The following is a 17338-nucleotide window of genomic DNA, read 5'->3' as shown; positions in this document are numbered from 1 at the left end:
TGGTGAGCTGGATATCTCTGTTAGTTGTCAGTGCAGGTCCATGGGCAGGCAGGGAATGCTAATAAGCTTTTGCAGAGCGGGCTGCAAACTCTCTCTCTCTCTCTCACATACACACACACAGAGTCTCTCTCGCGCTTTCTCTCATCCACCCACACAGTGTTATCTGAAATACACTCTCATAGAATATCCCTGTCTGCTTCTCACACACAGACACGCACCCCCCTCTCTCAGACTCATACAGCCTCAGCTCCTACACACACTGAATCTCTGTGTCTCTGTCTTACACACACGCAGTCTCTTTCTCTCTCTCACACACACACTGTCTCCCTCTTCTCACGAAGCACAGGGATCGATAGCTGACCCCATGGTTTGGCCAATGCTTTATTTATCTGGCCGAGCAATGATATTATCAGCCTTAAACGTTATATACAGCAAATGTCTTCCTAAATCAACAACAATAGGATAGCTTACAGCAACCGGTCTGGCCTCCCTTAAAGAAGACCCCTCCCTTCCTTTTTTACAACTGGGGATATTTTATACCCTGTAGGTTTGGATTTGATCCATTGCTTTAAGCTTGACGGAGGGCTCTGCAGACAAGGAGATGTATATATACTATTATACAGCCATCACTGAGATTACTAACAGCGATTCTCTTGTCACCCAGCCCGCAATGCTTTGAAACACTACTCACATTATCCTTATTTTTCAAAATTGGGGTGGAGAAGAAGATACTGTTTCCAGTTCTCCTCTTTGTTAATTGTTTTATTTACTAGCAATTATGTGTATAAAGCGATTTGGTATATTTCATGTTGCGCCTTTGTTTTGCTAATGGAAACCACGTGAGGGTGGGGAAAAAATACCATCCCCCCTTCCCCGGCTATGAAGTGCGCTTCCTTCTCCAATTATGCAAGTATTTCTATTTTAGTGACCACTGTAGCCAGGTCAGAAGCAATAAACTGGGCGCAATCACCCACGGTCATAGATTTTACACCGTGAAACATTACAGCAGCTCCCAGCAATATAGCGTACTTGTAACTGACAGGGAAATAGAATAAGGTTTCCCCACTCTAGCCCTGCTTTAACTTGTTTTACAGGTGGTTGCACCTTGCACCAGAGGAACGATGAGAAAACACCCAGCAGGAAGTTCAATGTTTTCAACCCAGTCCTCAAGCAGGCACCCAGAGAGAGTTAGGAGAAATAGCTGTAATATTGAAGGCACCTTGGCCAACTGTAGCCTTTGTGATCTCTGCAGTTTCCGCCTTATTCTCCAGCTGTTTTGCGCTGAATGCTCTCTGTGACCGGAGGGGGAGACTGAAATATTTAGGGGAGTATTTAAGTCCAGGTCCTTCAATGAAAAAGGAGAAAACCCACCAAAGTTGGGAAATGGTTTCGCTGACAAGTAAGGATAATAAATGAGCGGCGCTTTCAGATAGATATCTCAGACGTGAAATTGCGCCCAGCTGGTTGTGTAAGCAAACAAATAGTTTCATGTTAGGGAATCTCGACTTGTGGCTTGATGAATAGGACACGACAGAGGTAAATGGCTCTTTAACTCATTTAGGAATAAAACTCTTTGGCTTCTTAAGTAAAAGACCTGGTGACGCCATGGATCCCGTGCGAGCCCTTTAACAAGAGTTTGATTAGTTTCCACTCGTGTGCCCATATTCCCCCTACCCCCTTTAAAAACAAAAACAAAACCCCGTCTTCTATCCGGAGTAATCATCACGTCGTAGATGTTGGGAAACCCGGTAGGTTTTCAAGGTGACAGAGCAACGTGCTGGCGAAGAGGAAAATGTTTAAGAAAAGCAATCGCTGAACCACTGGAAAATACTAATTTTCGTTTGCTCTGACCCGTGTGATGTAAAACCACATCAAAGCCAATGGCAGCCATGCTAATTAGAAAAGGGTCACATCTGATTTTTTTAAATATTGTTGGGAGCTCATTCTGTTTCTAAACTAAGAATAAAACCGATGTAAAGAAACAGGAAGAACAGTGCGATTGAAGAAGAGATTTGCCACTGCTCCAAATAAAGCGCAGATCAAGTAAGCTTCAGGTTCAGGAGTGTAAAACACCACAAACTAGCCTCGTGAATAGTCAGAATGTCCCATGAAACCCGAGGAAGTACCTCGCCAGTATCTGTAATGACCGTGTACATATCAGGAGGAGACCTTGTTTCTGAATGTCTCGTCACTCGATTATTGGTGGTGTAAAAAATCTCGCTCTCTCTCGCTCTCTCTCTTCCAATAGGCTGTTCCACAAGGCGGATAACGTGCACTCGCACTAGTCTAGCAGTTCCTTGGGGAAACTTCCCTGAGCTTCCCCTTTTTGATTTATAAGTGAAGCTTGTGTCTACAACAGTTTAACTCTACTTCAAATAAGCTAAAGTTCTCAGTCGCTCAGTGAGCGTGTTTGTTGAAAAGGGAACGTCTGACTCATATGTCACAGGTAATTTTTTTAAAGGAAGATACTTTGGGTTAAGCCCTATCCAGCTGCTAAAATGTTTGGAGCCAAACAGAGTTTCCTGCGCATTAACCAAAGTTGAATTTACTTTTCCTTTAGTACTTTTACCTTTTAATGTAACTTAAAATGACCTCAAGCCATAAGCATTCGTAAAGCGTTTTCTATAATAGCCACTATTTATTTCGTACTAAAAGAGCGTTTTACATATAGGAGACCCTGCCTCTGCAACTCATTATTAAATTCGCCCCGTTAAGTGTGCAGTAAAATGTGCCACTTACAAGGCTTTTTAAATTCCACCTCATTCTGAGGGACTGAAGGGAACTTGAGGCCATCCTTGTCTATCCCGTGAATGTTTCAAATCGCTTTCTTCTCTTCAGGTTAAGGAGATTGGCTCAGAACTGCCAAAACTCGACTCACAAGTTGTCTGAGCAACACAGGCAAATGTGCTCCCCAGAGTCGTGTGGCTATGTATTGAAATATACACAGAGAAAAGGATCAGATACAATTCCTCACTGCACGTATTTAAGACAACAAGAACAACACCGACCAAACCATCACACTTGCACTATTTATTAAAGCTCCCCGAAGCGTCAGACGTCATTCCGTGACAGTCTACCACGAAATCTTTGCATCAGCAGTGGTTCGACCTACCATTTGGAAAAATTTCCAAGTATTTATTTGATTGGACATAAAAGGCTTAATTGGGGAGTGGGAGGAGACCAGCTAGTTAGTGCGACGCCAAAGGTATATAGCCCTTTGTGTATGTTGCTATCAGGGCTCCCTAAACCCCTGCATTAACATAAGTATATAGGTTACACTATTGCTGGGTTTCTGAGTACTGCCGCTGACAAACTTTTAATGAGCACATCCTGTTACTGTAGCGGGAAAACCAAACACCTTCTTAGTGAAGAAGTATCCAGTGGCGTACTTTTTTGCAGCCAGTAGAGCAAACCCCACTGTATTTAACACAACCAGGGACACCATCAAAGCTATGAAGTTCTCTAAGAGAGAGATGCAACGGAGTCAAAGAATGAGCCTAAGTCTAAACAAGATAACACCGAGGAGAAATTTAACTCGAGCTGGCTTTAAAACGGTACATGGTACGGAAGAACAAGTCATCAGAAACTTATGAAGGGACCCTGGCCCTTCTCCACATCAACATTGTAGTATATACTGTGTGACTGTGACAAATGGTACAATATTTTCAGCAAATATATGAATGCCCAGGAACTTTGAAAGTGGCTAAGGAAAATGTTCAGGACCACAATAAATATTTTATAGTTAACACTTCAGAACACAATACCGTATATCAGCAAAAGTTTAATAAGGGAATAAACACTTCTTTCTAATCACATACATAGCAATAACTGCATCTCTTACACCTCATCTAACCTGCAAGTTTCGTGGCAATCGGTGGGCTAGCATTATTCATAAACATGAAAATTAATTGAAAAATACGTTTCTTACCTACGAAAAAGTTTATCTATTTTCATTAGTGGGATAACACTGTAATGAATATATTTACATCTCATTGGAGGAAAGCTAGATCTCTCTTTGCTTCGAGCCACTGTATCCCCCGGCACCCATCCCACCAAAAACAATGCTGAAGGATTACTTTCAGTATTTCCAAGTGCTGAGTGTCTGTGTTCAGTGTCTGCCTTTCCCTTTTCTCTTTTTCAGAGAGGCTGGTGTACCCTCTCTCTGGGGAAGTCAACCAGGGTGAGGAACAGAGCTGTCGCCTATTAGCGCTCATGTGAGTTGGGAAGAGAGAGTATTTGCGTCTAATTTCCACCCTTGTGTGCCCAGGGTTACAATAATCATACACATAGCGGCTACTAGGGAGACAGCCTGAGTCTCCATATTGAAATTGACTTTACCCCCATAGAATGTCTGCCCGTAATGTGGATTATCCAGATGTAAGTGCTTACTGTACAGAACTGCTCTCGCTTCGGATCTGCTGCGCCTAGAATATTAAAAAACCCCAAGCGAGTTGGATTGAAGGATCTTGTTAATAATAAATAATAATAATAATAATTAATAATAAAGATCTGGACAGTAAATTAAAAGAAAACTATTGCCGATCACTCCTCAAATTGAAAATCCTGCCTCATCCGGGTTTGTTTGGAGGGCGCGGGAGGTGTGTGTGGGGATGTTATTGTTAAAAGATCCAGCTTTATTAATACGTTAAGAAAGAGCTCCCTTGGCAGTATGTGTTCTTACAGCTCCGTCTCAGATCCTATAAAACATTAATGCACTGAAAGCTGCTACAGAGATCAGCACCACCAGCTAGAAGCATTGTGAAGCCTACACCTTCGAAGGGGCTCCATTATGGAAAGGATTTTTAAAAAAAAAAAAATTAAAAAAACGGGGCTTTTGTAAACCTCTCAAATTTTCATTTTATAGATCTACAGCACAATAATCCATGTAGGGTGTGTGTGTGTGTGTGTGTGAATGATACACGCATACACACACACATATACACCACCCAACAAGCAAACCTCTAGTTAGCTTTCTGTATTAATGGGGTGGGAATACCCTTTACATTTAGTGACTGGAGGAGAGAAAAAACAATAATACCGATCATTTCAGCACAATATAGCAAATGCAGCTCACAATCAGAACACACAGTGTTGGGTCTTTGAATTCTTGGGAAAAACCCCACTAAGCTTTTAACAAACGAATAACGGGCAAAATGACTACAGTATACCTTATATTGCAAATCACTGCACAATGATGGTAGAATACAGTGACTCCAAACCTTGCCCAGGAATTCCAAAAGGAAACAGCACTGTGTAAACTTAGCAGAAGCTTCAACTGACAAGAAAGGTGTTTCAAAAAGCGTTGACCAGGGTATATGCACTTAGCTTTGTGATACAATTGCAGATAAATTGATTCATCTATGACATTGAACTGTTTGTGTTCCCATTTGTCTCTTAAATCCTAAGCTTGCACACTCAAATCAGTTCTGGAACATTGTGTGTTTTATACAACTTTGTAGCTCCCTAGAAGTTTTTAAAAAAGTTCTCCCATTTAATCCCACTGGAAGTTAAAAGCTAGGGAGTATACGTTTGTAAACTCTGTTGGCATGGTCAAGCAACAAGACTAATGAATTTTTTTGCTAAATTCTTTTATTTTTGTTTAAATTCTCACTTCAATTTTAATTCTTGAAGAACAGCTTCGACAACATATATCACACTCATTATAAGAAGCAAAGGGTTATATCAAAAATTATTAGTATAGAATCACAGGAAACCTGGTTTGGAACCAGAAAAAAATACAAAACAGATATAGATACATAGACACAGGACAATTGTTTTTTTATAATTATTTGGAAAATGTTATTTTCCCCTAATTCTTGTTTCTTTTTTCTTTATGCGCATACGATGTTTTAAATTTTACCAAAAAATGAAAATAAAGACTAATATTTTACAAAATGAATAACAATGTTCGTGGTAAGTGTTTGCGTGTGTGTGTTTTCTACACAAGATTCAGTTCAGCGTCAATATTTTTTTGTTTGTTTCTTTGTTTCTGTACAGAATATATCCACATCAGTCCACAATAAATCCTGGAAGATCCATTATTCTCCTTCTGGTTTTATTAAAATTCCCTCGGTCCTTTTTCCAATATTTTCCACAGACACAAGGTCCTTTCTTTTCCTTTCAAACATGGTCACAGATCTGATCCTACACGAGTCTTTATTTTTTTGTTTATTGTCTGCTTTCCCCCCCTCTCTGCACCCCAACTTTACTCGGTTCGTATATTTCTGTTTGTGTTGGTCCTCAGTGTCTCTATGGGGGTGTTGGCTGTGCTCTAGGAACACTGGATAGACATGTAAGGCCAGTTGAAGCTGCTCCCAGACAGTAACATATCTCTGATGAGGGTTTCAATGGGGGTTTTACCTACCAAGCGGACGAAGAAGAGCTGCTCGATGACTGAGGACGAGACGGTGCGCAGGGAAGGCAGCCTCAGGAGCAGTTTGCCGAAGCGACTCGGCTGGTTGGGGTACTGGCTCCTCACGTATTCCTCCAGGGCGCATTGAGATTTCTCTTGCAGGCTCTCGATATGGGCAGCATCTGACAGGCCACAGGCATCTGCCCAGGCAGCCACACACCAGGAGGAGACAAGGGGGGAAAACAGTTAGTTACTCAGTAAGCAAACGAGCAAACAGCACACACACACACACACAGGGACTAAATACACCGTCCCACCGCCCCTTCCAACCACCACACCCCCATCAGCACCCAGGCAGGGCCAGCCGAACAATCACACCGACAGCCGGAGAGAAGATCAGGCAAAACCTCCCTTTGTGTTTCCTCCTCCACCTTGGAAATAAATAATGTAAGAGGCTGTGTGTGTGTGTGTGTGTGTGTGTGTGCGCACGGGGGGTGGATCTGAAACCACACAGCCAAGCCACAGCAACCTGTCCTCTGTCAGGAGACTATCAGCCTCTGAGAGGGGAGAGAGAGGAGGAACGGGGCTATTATGCTCATGATTTTGTTTTAATCTACACACTGATGAGTGTTGTACCATGAATACAACTCAACCACAGAACCAGGAGAGCCATTGTTTGGATTTATACTAAATGTGGCCTGCATCTATGCGGCATGCTAAATAAATACATACATTGATTAATTAATTCAAATACGCCGAGTTTCTGGACATGGCTGGAAATCCGAACAAGTCAAAATGCTTTCGCAGTATGGGATTTGGAGTCTCTTGCCCGGAATCTGCAGTGCAATGCCAAAGAGAAAAGCTGCACTGCTCTCTGTATCTAGGATCAAGTAATTGAAAATCGGTCACATCTTTGTAAACTGTGTAATAATCTAAGAGGAATATGGCTCAGTTACTCCAGCCTGTGCTAAGCAGACATCTGCAGCTATCAGACATAAAGCTGGAAGCGGCTGCATGAGCATTGCCTAAATGTAACCAGAACTATATCCTTCATATATGTGTATATTTCATATATATATATATAGCCAGAAGTATATCCTTCATATCCAGCAGAACGATGCGATCTAGGCAACTGCATACTAATCTGAGAACATGAACTGGAAGCCTCGTATCTATCTATCTAAAATTCCAAAACAGCGAATTATTGTGTATCAGCTGATTAGTTGAGAGACTTGCTCAGGAAACTACCGTCAGTGAAATATAATGGATTTGCCCCTATAGTTCAAATATCCACATTGTTACGTTTATTAATAATAAATATTTTTAAAACATAAGGCTCACAGGCAAGCAGTCAGTTGCAGAGCGGTTTACTATAGATCAAAGCCAGACTTTGCTAATATATAGATCTGTATGTGAATTAATGCATGTTAATGGCCCCAAAAGGACATTACAAAATTGTGAATGTAAATTTATGACCCTGGAAAGACACAACAAATTATTCAAAGCAAAAATCTCTGGCAACTGGATTTTTGAAGTGTATGTCTTTCTATTTCAAGAACTGAATTTAAAAAGATTTCTGAACACCTTCATCTACCATACTATGGCCTCGAGCAAAAATACAAATAAAACAAGCTATGATTCAAGAACTTCTGAGGAAAAGAACCTTTGACCTGAGCTACGGACTAGGCATCCCTCAGATATACTATTATCCAAGCCAGACTGTTTTGCTAATCCATACTGTACCTTTAATGCAGTGTTATTTTGCAACATCTAAAGCACCAGGTTGCAATATCTATATCTATACCTGTATCAAAAGAATAGGCCTGTTCTTGTTTGAAATATATATCAAAAACATAGTCCTGTTCATATGCTGATTGCCACAAATCACACTCCATATTTACATATATCTTGGTATTTTACATGTATCATCTGCTCATTATGCAATAGGATCCTATTCAACTTCCAAACAATGCAATATGAAAGGGTCTTACTGATAGCCCAGCAGATTTTTTTAGGCCCCATATGTCATACCCTTAAGGTTAGTAAAATATTTATCAGCTATTTACGATAAGTGCACCTACACTGCAGAATCACTGGACAATCAAGATTGGGAAGTTCCTTGACAGAAATACTTTAAAAAGGGGGAAGAATACGTCTTAGGTTCTGTATTAGACACAGAAACACTTACAATTTTCTAATGCAGATAATATCTGCTCTCGCTTAATTATTTGAAATGCCCCTGGCATATGTGTTTATTTGAATTTTATTTAGCACCCTTAAAGTTTTTTTTCCGAACCGCTTACAACAAAGATTAAAAAAAATTAAACACTATATGGTATAAAACCGATTAGAATATTGAGTCCGGAAAAATGGAATATGTGTAAGAAGTAATGCAATACATATTTACCATCTGTGAATTATAGCTCAGTTAAGAAATGGAGGGCTAATGTGGAAATTCTGTGTGTCTCACTTTTTATATGGCAATGTGTCAATAAGGGAGAGCTCAATATTTCTTCCTGCAGTCTATGGAAAAGAAATTATGTAAATAAATAACCATCACTGTTCAGTACACTCCAGCCTTATCCTTTGTAGTACAGGGAATGTATTTCATGTGATGCATTCAGAAGAGTTTAGGGTTCAGAAAATATAGATGTAATCAGCTGGCATATAACTAGAAATCAATCTAGTTATTAAAAATAGATTTATTGAATTTATGTTATTTTGTCTGGTCCCTTCGTGGGAACTTTTATTTATTAGAAGAAAAATGTAGGTGTATAAATTAATAAAGTTTTTTTTTAAAGAGAAGTACGTTTGGGTCACGACCTAGTTCTTGGACGGTGTCCAGAATTTTAAAGATTAAATATATTATTCGGACGCCAAATGTAAAAAACACACCGGGATAACCTCATGCCAGCTTTAAATACTCAGTGCTTAGTAAACAGCTTTGGACAATATGTCTAAAAATGTCTTTTCCATCAGTCAAAGTTTGCTTAAAAGTTGGATGACTTCGAGAAAGGTTTCCCATGAATTCCCTCTGGCTAGCAATCAAACCAAGTTTAGTCAAAAGTGGAAATGTGTGTTTGGGGGTAAGGGAAAGGGGTAAATTACTACTGACAGCTGTATTTTCACCTTCTAATATGCCCCATGCTATTCTGCTCCAAAATAATATTATTGTTCCCTTCCTAAACCCCATTCATCGCTTTAGCCAATTGCTGGAGCAAGCTCCTCCCTTGGTAAATATTTCATTATATACTCGAATACATGACTATTAATATATAAAGAAGGAGTTAATAAAAAAGCCACCAGTTACACAGCTAGTTCAGGTCCAGAATTTGGGGGGAAAGATGGGGAAAAAACCCACTCTTCATTTGGGGCAAACGCCATTCAGGTGTCTTTGCTTTTAATAACTACTAAACACCACACCAGTTCTCCCTCTATTTTACAATAATTTCTTCAACATGTGTTTAAAAACAGAAAGGTTCTCAGCGATTGGTCTGTTTACTGATGTACATTCTGAAATGAATGAGTATGGAATGTAAGTCTGCAGACAGACTCGAGTTAAATCAGGCTGATAAATGCTGCCCAGTCTCTTTGTCACTTTTGAAAAACATGTTTCCATCAAGAAGACTTATTAAGATAAAATGCATTAAAATGTCGAGATGGCTAATCAGTAAATCTCCCATTTGTTTTAAGATCTGTACTTTATCCTTCGCAAAGAAAGATTCCCTCCAACACTACAAGACTGCATTTGCACTGAAAGTAAAAGGGGGCAGTCAAAGTACATGTCTCTGACCACCCTGCATACAAATTAGATACTCCTGTCTAAATAAATTATCTGATGTTCAAATCGATATTAATACTACATTTGCTACATTACAATATTGTGCAAATTTAAGAGTCATTTTAATACCATGTAAATACTATTTTTCATGCATGAAAGGCAACAAATATTGATGGATTATAAACTGCTTACTGTTAAACAAGGCCTTTGAACGATTTGCCATCTTTGTTCAAGAATGCTTTTAATTTTGATTCGGCCTAGTTTCAACTTAGATTTATTAGAACTGTTTATTTATTGCTAGATGGGAGGAATGGTTCAAAAAAGGAAAAGACAGAGAGAAAAAGAAAATAACACTGAGTGGCTTTTTATCTTGCTTTGTTTATATTTCCTATATTTTCCGCAAATTGTTCCTCTTTGATGTTTATGTATTTCCCTCTCGAAGGTTACAATAATAAAAGATGTATTATAGTCTTAGAGGCTACAACCAGAACACTTCAAAGCGAAGTTAATACACTTTCCTGCAAGTTAATTTCAACCATCTATCATGAGAAAAATTGTTCACATGCATGCATGCATGTTACCACCTCCTACACTTAATTTGGTATTTTTTTTCAGGCAATCTGTTAAAATTCCAATATTTGTGTGGTTTGCATAGCAAAAAGATTTCTCTATGGGCTGGTAAGCTGGTACATAACTCCCTTCCTCCTCCCCCGTGACTTGCTGTTTCTATTGTTGGGGTTAGGTTTTTGGGTTGTTGGGGTTTTTTGTTTTTGTTTTTTTGTTTTGCCTTTCTCTTTTAGATCGAATCCATTTTTTACGATCCTCAATAACCTTTGCAACTGCAAACATGAATGGTTTCCGATAAGGGGAAATCAGGCAGCAATAAATCAGTATGGTTTATGATTTATTTGTGCTTATGCCCTCCTTTTAACACTCTCAGGGAGAACCTCCTTGCCAGTTAAAGTGCCACAAGAAACCCAGATCCCTTCTCTCTCTCTCGCAGGGACACAGTCACTCTCACACCCGCAGATAGATGGTAATATTTCTCTGTTTTTCCACCTCCCCAAGGAAGGAAACGCAAGGAGCACAGACCCAGGCAGTGGGGATAATGGCATATAGTGTGTATAGAACTCCAGCCATCTACAGCTCTTCCCATAAACGTGGGAGCCACATTGATTTGCAAATCGAATGGGTTTTATTAACCTAACCCCAACCCAGACTGGCTGGGGGGGGCGGGGGCGGGGGGAGTAGCTGGGAGGTTTGACCCTATGATTTTGCTCTCGCTGTTGCCTAGTGATCTCTTTCGCCTTCTCCGACCTCTGCCTTCAGCTCCCCCAGCCCCAGCCCTTGGCCTCTCTCCCCCGAGCACACTCACCTGATGTGAAGAGGACGATGGCTTTGAGGCAGCTGTACTCCGCCGAGTCGACGTGCAGGGCCTTGAGCTTCTCCACCTGCTCCTGGAAGATGCGGATGTGGTCCATGAAGGCCACCACCCGGTCGGCGGACATGGGCGAGGCGTGCAGGCCGGCGGCGGCCAGCAGAGGGGCCACATGCAGGGGCATGGAGCACTGCGCCGCGTTGAGCACGAACAGCTCGCTCCAAGTGAGCCGCAGCAGGGCCACCTGGTCGGTGATCTGCAGGTCGGGGAAGAAGGGGATGTTGCGGGCCCACTCGACGGCGCTGAAGAGCAGGCGGGCGGCCAGCTCGCAGATGTTCTCGATGCCCATGATGTTGTTGGGCTGCATGCACTGGCTGCCGTAGCGCGAGGTGGGGTAGGGCTCGGCCCGCAGCAGCAGCGAGATGTATCCCGACAGATAGCAGTGGCCGTTCAGGGGGTCCCCGTTGGTCAGCGCGTACTGGCCTGGGTTCGGCTGGGTTGGAGGCATTCTTCCTCGCTGAACCGCTGACAAAAAGAAAGAGAAAAGGAGAGGAAATGTGCATCCAGGAGGCTTGCAAACATCGCCTAACACGTTACAGCCGATCCGGAGACAATGCAGGGCTTATTCCCACTGACACACACACACACACACACACACGTACAGAGAGCTATAGACAGCATATACACATGGAGCAGTGTATACATAACAGGCTGCATCTCCTTACCCTCAGCCCCTGTACAGGCATCCCGGCCCATCACCAGCACAGCCAAAAAAATAAAGTAGAATACAAATTAAAAATAAAAAAAATCCCAGCCAAAACAACGAGACAATCCAGCCTCCCCCCCACTTGCAGCAAAAGGAAAGCAACCAGCAAAACACAAATAAAAGAAATCCTCCGGATTGTAGCGTGCTGCCTGGGGTAAAAATCCCAGCAATCTGGTAAAAATATAGGTACCATAGCTCTTTCTTATTTCCCAGTCCATTGTCCGAGGAGCATGTAGATTTACAAGCAAATTGTTTTTTAAAAAAAGAAATGTGTCCATATTCTTCAAAAATACCATCCAATTATCCTTAAAACTGGATCAGGTCACAGCCCCCCAGCTAACCACGTCTAACTTTTTATTACACGGAGCAAGCATCCGATACGTGCCCAGCAAAGTTCTCACTGAGAGAAGGAAGAGAAAGATTAAATATTCGAAGGGGGGGGGAGGAAGGGTCTGAACTTACAGTAACCAAACATTAGTGAAAAAATGCGATGGTTTAATTAATATCTTTGCTGCGCTGTTGCAACTGCAAAAGCCTGTAGACAGCTTTGCACACTGAATGCACAAGCTTGCAACTGCAAAAACACTGGATTCATTAACCATCTCAATACAAAACGTAAGCATGCTTTGAGTTCCTAAAGCTGACCAAAGTTTTTTTTTAGTGTGTGTATGTTTTACTTCATCAGTGTCAGTGTTCTAAACTGCATGCAATGTAAACAAAGGCAATTCAAGAAGAAGATACGGCTACTGTGGTTTATTACGAACACGCACCTATATATAATTTATCTTTTCCAGTTTAGAGCGTGCAATATTTTCGTAACTTTATCCTTTATTATAGAATTGATGAAAACCTAAATTCCAGTTGAGCCCTCAAAATCTAAGTGGCTGGACTCCTTTCCCCCCCTCTCCACCTAATTATAGTTTTAAACTTGGCAGTTATTTTTCAATTAAATGAAAACACAATTCTAAGTTTGCTTTTTTCCCCAGACGCCTGCAAACAGCTCCCTGAAGCTACAAATGAAGTCGTCATATGTGCGAGCTCTTTCATATCTGAAGGAACTCACTTTCTTTTCTAGTGGCATATAAAATATAATTTTAAAGCTAATTAAAGTAGCAATCCCCACTCCACAAAATTGACTGTTTCGCTTCTTTGCCTATAAGACATCTTTAACGATAGTCACAAGATGAACTTTAACTGTAAACTGCTAAATATATTTAGAAAATATAGTGCAGCAAGTCTTGCTACAGGAAAATGAGACATATTGCAAGCAAACACCAAGAACTACTCTGAAAAAAATAGCATTTGAAATGGTGAGGAGCTCATGCCAGAAACAGACTATGTATAATGCTAAAATCAGAAGGATCAGTAAATATGCTGTAAATTGTAATTTGTATGCAGTATTTAAACAGAGGGTGGAGTTTGATGGAGAAATAAAATGAGCAGCATGCTAAAAAATGACAGGACTATAAAAACACGGTTCAGTCACAAACTTTCCTTTGAGAGCATGGAGTGAAAAGAAGGCCAGATCTTGCAAGAGGCAGACTCTACCATACTGGCAAGCACAAGGAAGCTGAGATACAGTAGCATATTTCTCCCCCTTCCTTTCTCTCCCCCTCTTTCCCCCACTTACATGTCTTTCATCTTTCTTTCAGGAAAGATGATGGTGGAAATTGATCTACTGCGAAGTGTTGTGGGGTTTTTAAATGTTATATATGGAGGGAGGGGGAATAGAAGGAAACCCATCTTGTAAAGAATGATGTCCTCCCCAGCCTCATGCCAACAATAGACAAAACCACATACACACAGAGAGATTATACTAGTGATACCGGAGAAATAATAAATATTTAGTGACTGATCATCATAATAAATTCCCATCCCAGTGAGCAGGGAAGGGAAGTGTGCGGTGGTGGCGGCGGAGGGGGGAGTAAAGGAAGAGGAGGAGGGCATCAGCGCAAACCAAAAGCCTGGGTGCAAAGCTGTAGATGGATTGCAAACATACACCCCGAGCTACAGAGAGAGGGAGAGTAGAAAAGGGAAGAAATATTCACCTTCCCGCCTCATGCCCACTTTGAGGCACTTCTTGAGGCGGCAGTACTGGCACTGGTTGCGGTGGTGCTGGTCGATGGGACAGTTCCTGTTGGCACGACATGTGTAAGTTAAGTTCCTGCGGACGCTCCTCTTGAAGAAACTTTTGCAGCCCTCGCAGGTGAATTGGCCGTAGTGTTTGCCGCTGGATTTGTCCCCGCAAACCACGCACTCGATGTGCTGCTGGCTCTGGCCCGAGCCCTGCTGGCTCTGGCCCTTGTCCCCGGCCGTGCCCGGGGTGGAAGGGGGTCCCGGCTGGCTAGGGGTCTGCGGGGTGTGCGGGGCCGCCGAGGCCGCTTGCTGCTGCTGCTGCTGATCCCGGGCCGGCTGAGCGGCTGGGTTGGGGCCGCTCGGGTTGCCCCCGGCCACGTCTTCCTGCGGATCTCGCCAGCTGCTAACTACCATTGCCATATCTCGGGCCCAAAAAGTGCTGGGGAGCTGCGCTTCTGGCGGAGGGCTGCCGGGGAGAGGAGGGGGGCGGGGGGAGTGGGTGGCTCGGATTTGGGGGAGAGAGGAGAGAGAAGGAATCTTGCCTGCCTCTGCTTCGGCGGCGGCGGCGGCGGCGGCTGCCCTTGCGTGGCTGCTGCTTCTTGTAGCTGTTTCTGCCGTTTTCTTTCTCTTTATTTTTGCAACCCCCCTCCTCTCTCTCTCTCTCTCTCTCTGGGGGGGGAAGGGAGGGAAGAAGGATTTTTTTTTTGTTGGTCCCCCCTCTTTTTTTTTTTTTTTTTTTAAATATGTTTTTTTCCCCCTCAAGTTGCAAAGCGAGACGCGGCCGGCCGGGCTGCGGGGAGAGGCATGCAGGAGAGTCGCACGGGGGAGGCGATCGGCGGACACACACACACACACCCCGCGCGCACCCGCCACACAGTCCGAGCGCTAGGCGTGCAAAGGATGGGCAGACATAGAGGAAGCTGGAGGAGGAGGAGGAGGTCGGTGCTGCCGCCGCCGCCGCCGCCGCTGCTCGCTGCCGGGGCCCGGCGGGCGCTGGTGCCGCTGCTTGTCCCCAGTTGCCGCCGCCGGCGCTCTGGGCTCTTTTGGGGGCGCAGGCCTGGGCGAGGATGGTGGGGAGAGAGAGAGAGAAAAAGGCTGCCGATGATCAGGGGATAAAAGTGTCCGGGGGCCAGGTCCAGGGCAAAACGCAGTCAGCCATTCAGGAAACCAGTCTTGGGAAACGCGATCGAGGAGGGATTGAAGATTAGACAGTTTGATGTTGTTGTTGCTGTTGGTTGTTGTTTCTCTCTCTGTCTCTCTCTCTCTCTCTCTCTCTCTTTCCCAAAGAAATACAAAAGCAATTGGATGTGACTAATTCGCAGAGGAGACGAATTCACGGCGAAGTGTAAAAAAATAGAATAGGAATAATAATGGCACACGCAGAAAACGAGAGATCCAAAGTAGGTCGAATAAATAAATCCTCTTCTTTCCCTCTTTCTTGCCCCTTCCTTCTTCTTCGGTTATAATACACGGTGCTGGTCACAAAAATCACTGGAGATCGCCTGGAAAATGTTCTCTCTTTTTTGCTCAGAAAAAGTATTTCAGCTAAAAACTCATCAGCCAGGACCAAAAGCCTCCCCAAAATTAAAAAAAAAAAAAAAAAGACAATAATGGAAAAAAATAATGACGGTATTAAGATATGAAAGCGTCCTCTCTCTCCCTCTCTCTCTCTCTGGGCTGCTGCTGCTGCTTCTTTTTTCCCTTTTTTCCCCCTTTTTTTTTTCCTCTTTTTTTTTTTTTTTTTTTTAGTTTCACCTCTCTCTTCTCCTGCAGGAATGAAGCGAAAGACACTAGGAGGAAGGGTAGAGAAAAAGAAGAAAAGGAAGGAGAAAAGGGAGCTGAAGAAAAAAAAACTAATAGAATATGCAAGAAAGGGGGGAGAGAGAGAGAGAGAGAAAGGAAGAGAGAGAGAGAGGGAGAGAGAGAGAGAGAGAGACCCAAAAATGAATGCGTTTAAACGGGAAGACTAGCAGAGCAATGTTTCCGAAAGGGGGATCTGCGCGAATGTCTGTATATAGTGAACTTTGACACTACTATTGAAACTGACACGTTTCTATGGAGATCGCTGCCTTATATGGAGCTCATGTCAAGGAGCCAAGAGAGGGGCTGCTGGCAACTGATAATCAAAGGCGACTGACTGGTCAGAGCCCTGAATTGGGGGGAGAGAAAATGGGAGGCTAAGGTTAGCCAAGCCTCCTTCACTCCATTGGTTAAGAGGCCCCCCTCTTGTTTTTTAATTCTCTGCTACCTACTGACTGGGCTGGGGAATGGAGGGGGGGGGGGGGGGGATTCTTCTGACAAGCGCAATTTACATTGAGATCGCCCTGCGCTGCTATTTACTTTGAGACCTGATTAGTATGGGTCGTCTATGGTCATACACACTCACACACGCACACACATCAAACGGACTGGGGGTGGGGGTGCGGAGATGCATTGCGATAGGGGGAAAGGGGAATTAAAAGGAAATTATTGTGGCTCACGCTGAAAAGTTTTTTGGTTTTTTTTTTTATTAATTAGATTTCTGTATGTTTCCAATTGAAAAACCTTATTAGGAATTTTAATTACTGAAAGTAAAAAAAAAGTGCTTTGTGTAACACACACACACACATATATATATATATACACACACACACACACCCCCACTTACATTGCTTATTATATATGTTATATATGTATGTATGTATGTGTGTGTATATATATATATATAAACTTCAACTTTGCTTTTTTTTCTATACCACCGTTGCTGGCTCCCATTTATTACCTAAAATATTCTCCTTCCTTTGATATTTTTAATTACGATCAATGACACCGGTGGAATTCTCGGTGTCGTAAAATGAGATCAGAACTCAACACTTTCCCCTGGAAGGGTTACTATTAATTACGATGATGATGATTACACTTTCCAATAGTGTCCCTTTCCAAGGCTGTTTAAACAGCCAGCAATGCTTCAATAATTAGTAATAAAACAAAAGTAAGTTCTCGTTT

At 42.6% G+C, this 17338-nt stretch overlaps 2 protein-coding genes across 6 annotated transcripts in view; one reads left to right on the top strand and one right to left on the bottom strand.

Annotated features, from left to right (window-relative positions):
* FAM172A (family with sequence similarity 172 member A) overlaps positions 1-5014 on the top strand; it is a 357476-nt gene extending 352462 nt beyond the window's left edge. For both annotated transcript variants that reach the window (XM_043547397.1, XM_043547400.1), the window contains one exon: positions 4142-5014. In XM_043547397.1, the coding sequence (XP_043403332.1) occupies positions 4142-4218 (77 nt within the window). In that variant the 3' untranslated portion in view covers positions 4219-5014. The remainder of the gene's footprint in view (positions 1-4141) is intronic.
* Positions 3509-16430, bottom strand: NR2F1 (nuclear receptor subfamily 2 group F member 1). 4 transcript variants are annotated; one of them, XM_037903236.2, is made up of 4 exons: positions 15344-15457; positions 14326-14922; positions 11509-12036; positions 3509-6552 (listed from the first exon to the last, which is right to left on the bottom strand). In XM_037903236.2, exons 2-4 carry the CDS (start codon positions 14771-14773, stop codon positions 6272-6274), a joined length of 1257 nt encoding a protein of 418 aa, XP_037759164.1. In that variant the 5' UTR covers positions 14774-14922; positions 15344-15457; the 3' UTR covers positions 3509-6271. The 4 variants fall into 4 exon arrangements, with proteins under 4 accessions (XP_037759164.1, XP_043403342.1, XP_037759165.1 ...); XM_043547407.1 differs by lacking the exons at positions 14326-14922; positions 15344-15457 and adding an exon at positions 12237-12848; XM_037903237.2 differs by having other exon boundaries at positions 6079-6552; positions 11509-12033; positions 14326-16430.
* Between the last annotated feature and the right edge of the window lie 908 nt (positions 16431-17338).

Source organism: Chelonia mydas, chromosome 5 (genome assembly GCF_015237465.2).
Source record: "Chelonia mydas isolate rCheMyd1 chromosome 5, rCheMyd1.pri.v2, whole genome shotgun sequence".
Classification (NCBI taxonomy): domain Eukaryota; kingdom Metazoa; phylum Chordata; order Testudines; family Cheloniidae; genus Chelonia; species Chelonia mydas.
This window is presented reverse-complemented; position numbering and strand designations above follow the sequence as displayed.

What these genes read in the sequence shown, in the direction of transcription:
- NR2F1 (XM_037903236.2), bottom strand. Translation starts at nt 14,773, where the DNA reads ATGGCAATGGTAGTTAGCAGCTGGCGAGATCCGCAGGAAGACGTGGCC. An exon ending in AGTGGGCATGAGGCGGGAAG is followed by an intron (nt 12,037 to 14,325) that starts GTGAATATTTCT and finishes TCTTTTTGTCAG; the next exon opens with CGGTTCAGCGAGGAAGAATG. An exon ending in CATCGTCCTCTTCACATCAG is followed by an intron (nt 6,553 to 11,508) that starts GTGAGTGTGCTC and finishes CTGCCTGGGCAG; the next exon opens with ATGCCTGTGGCCTGTCAGAT.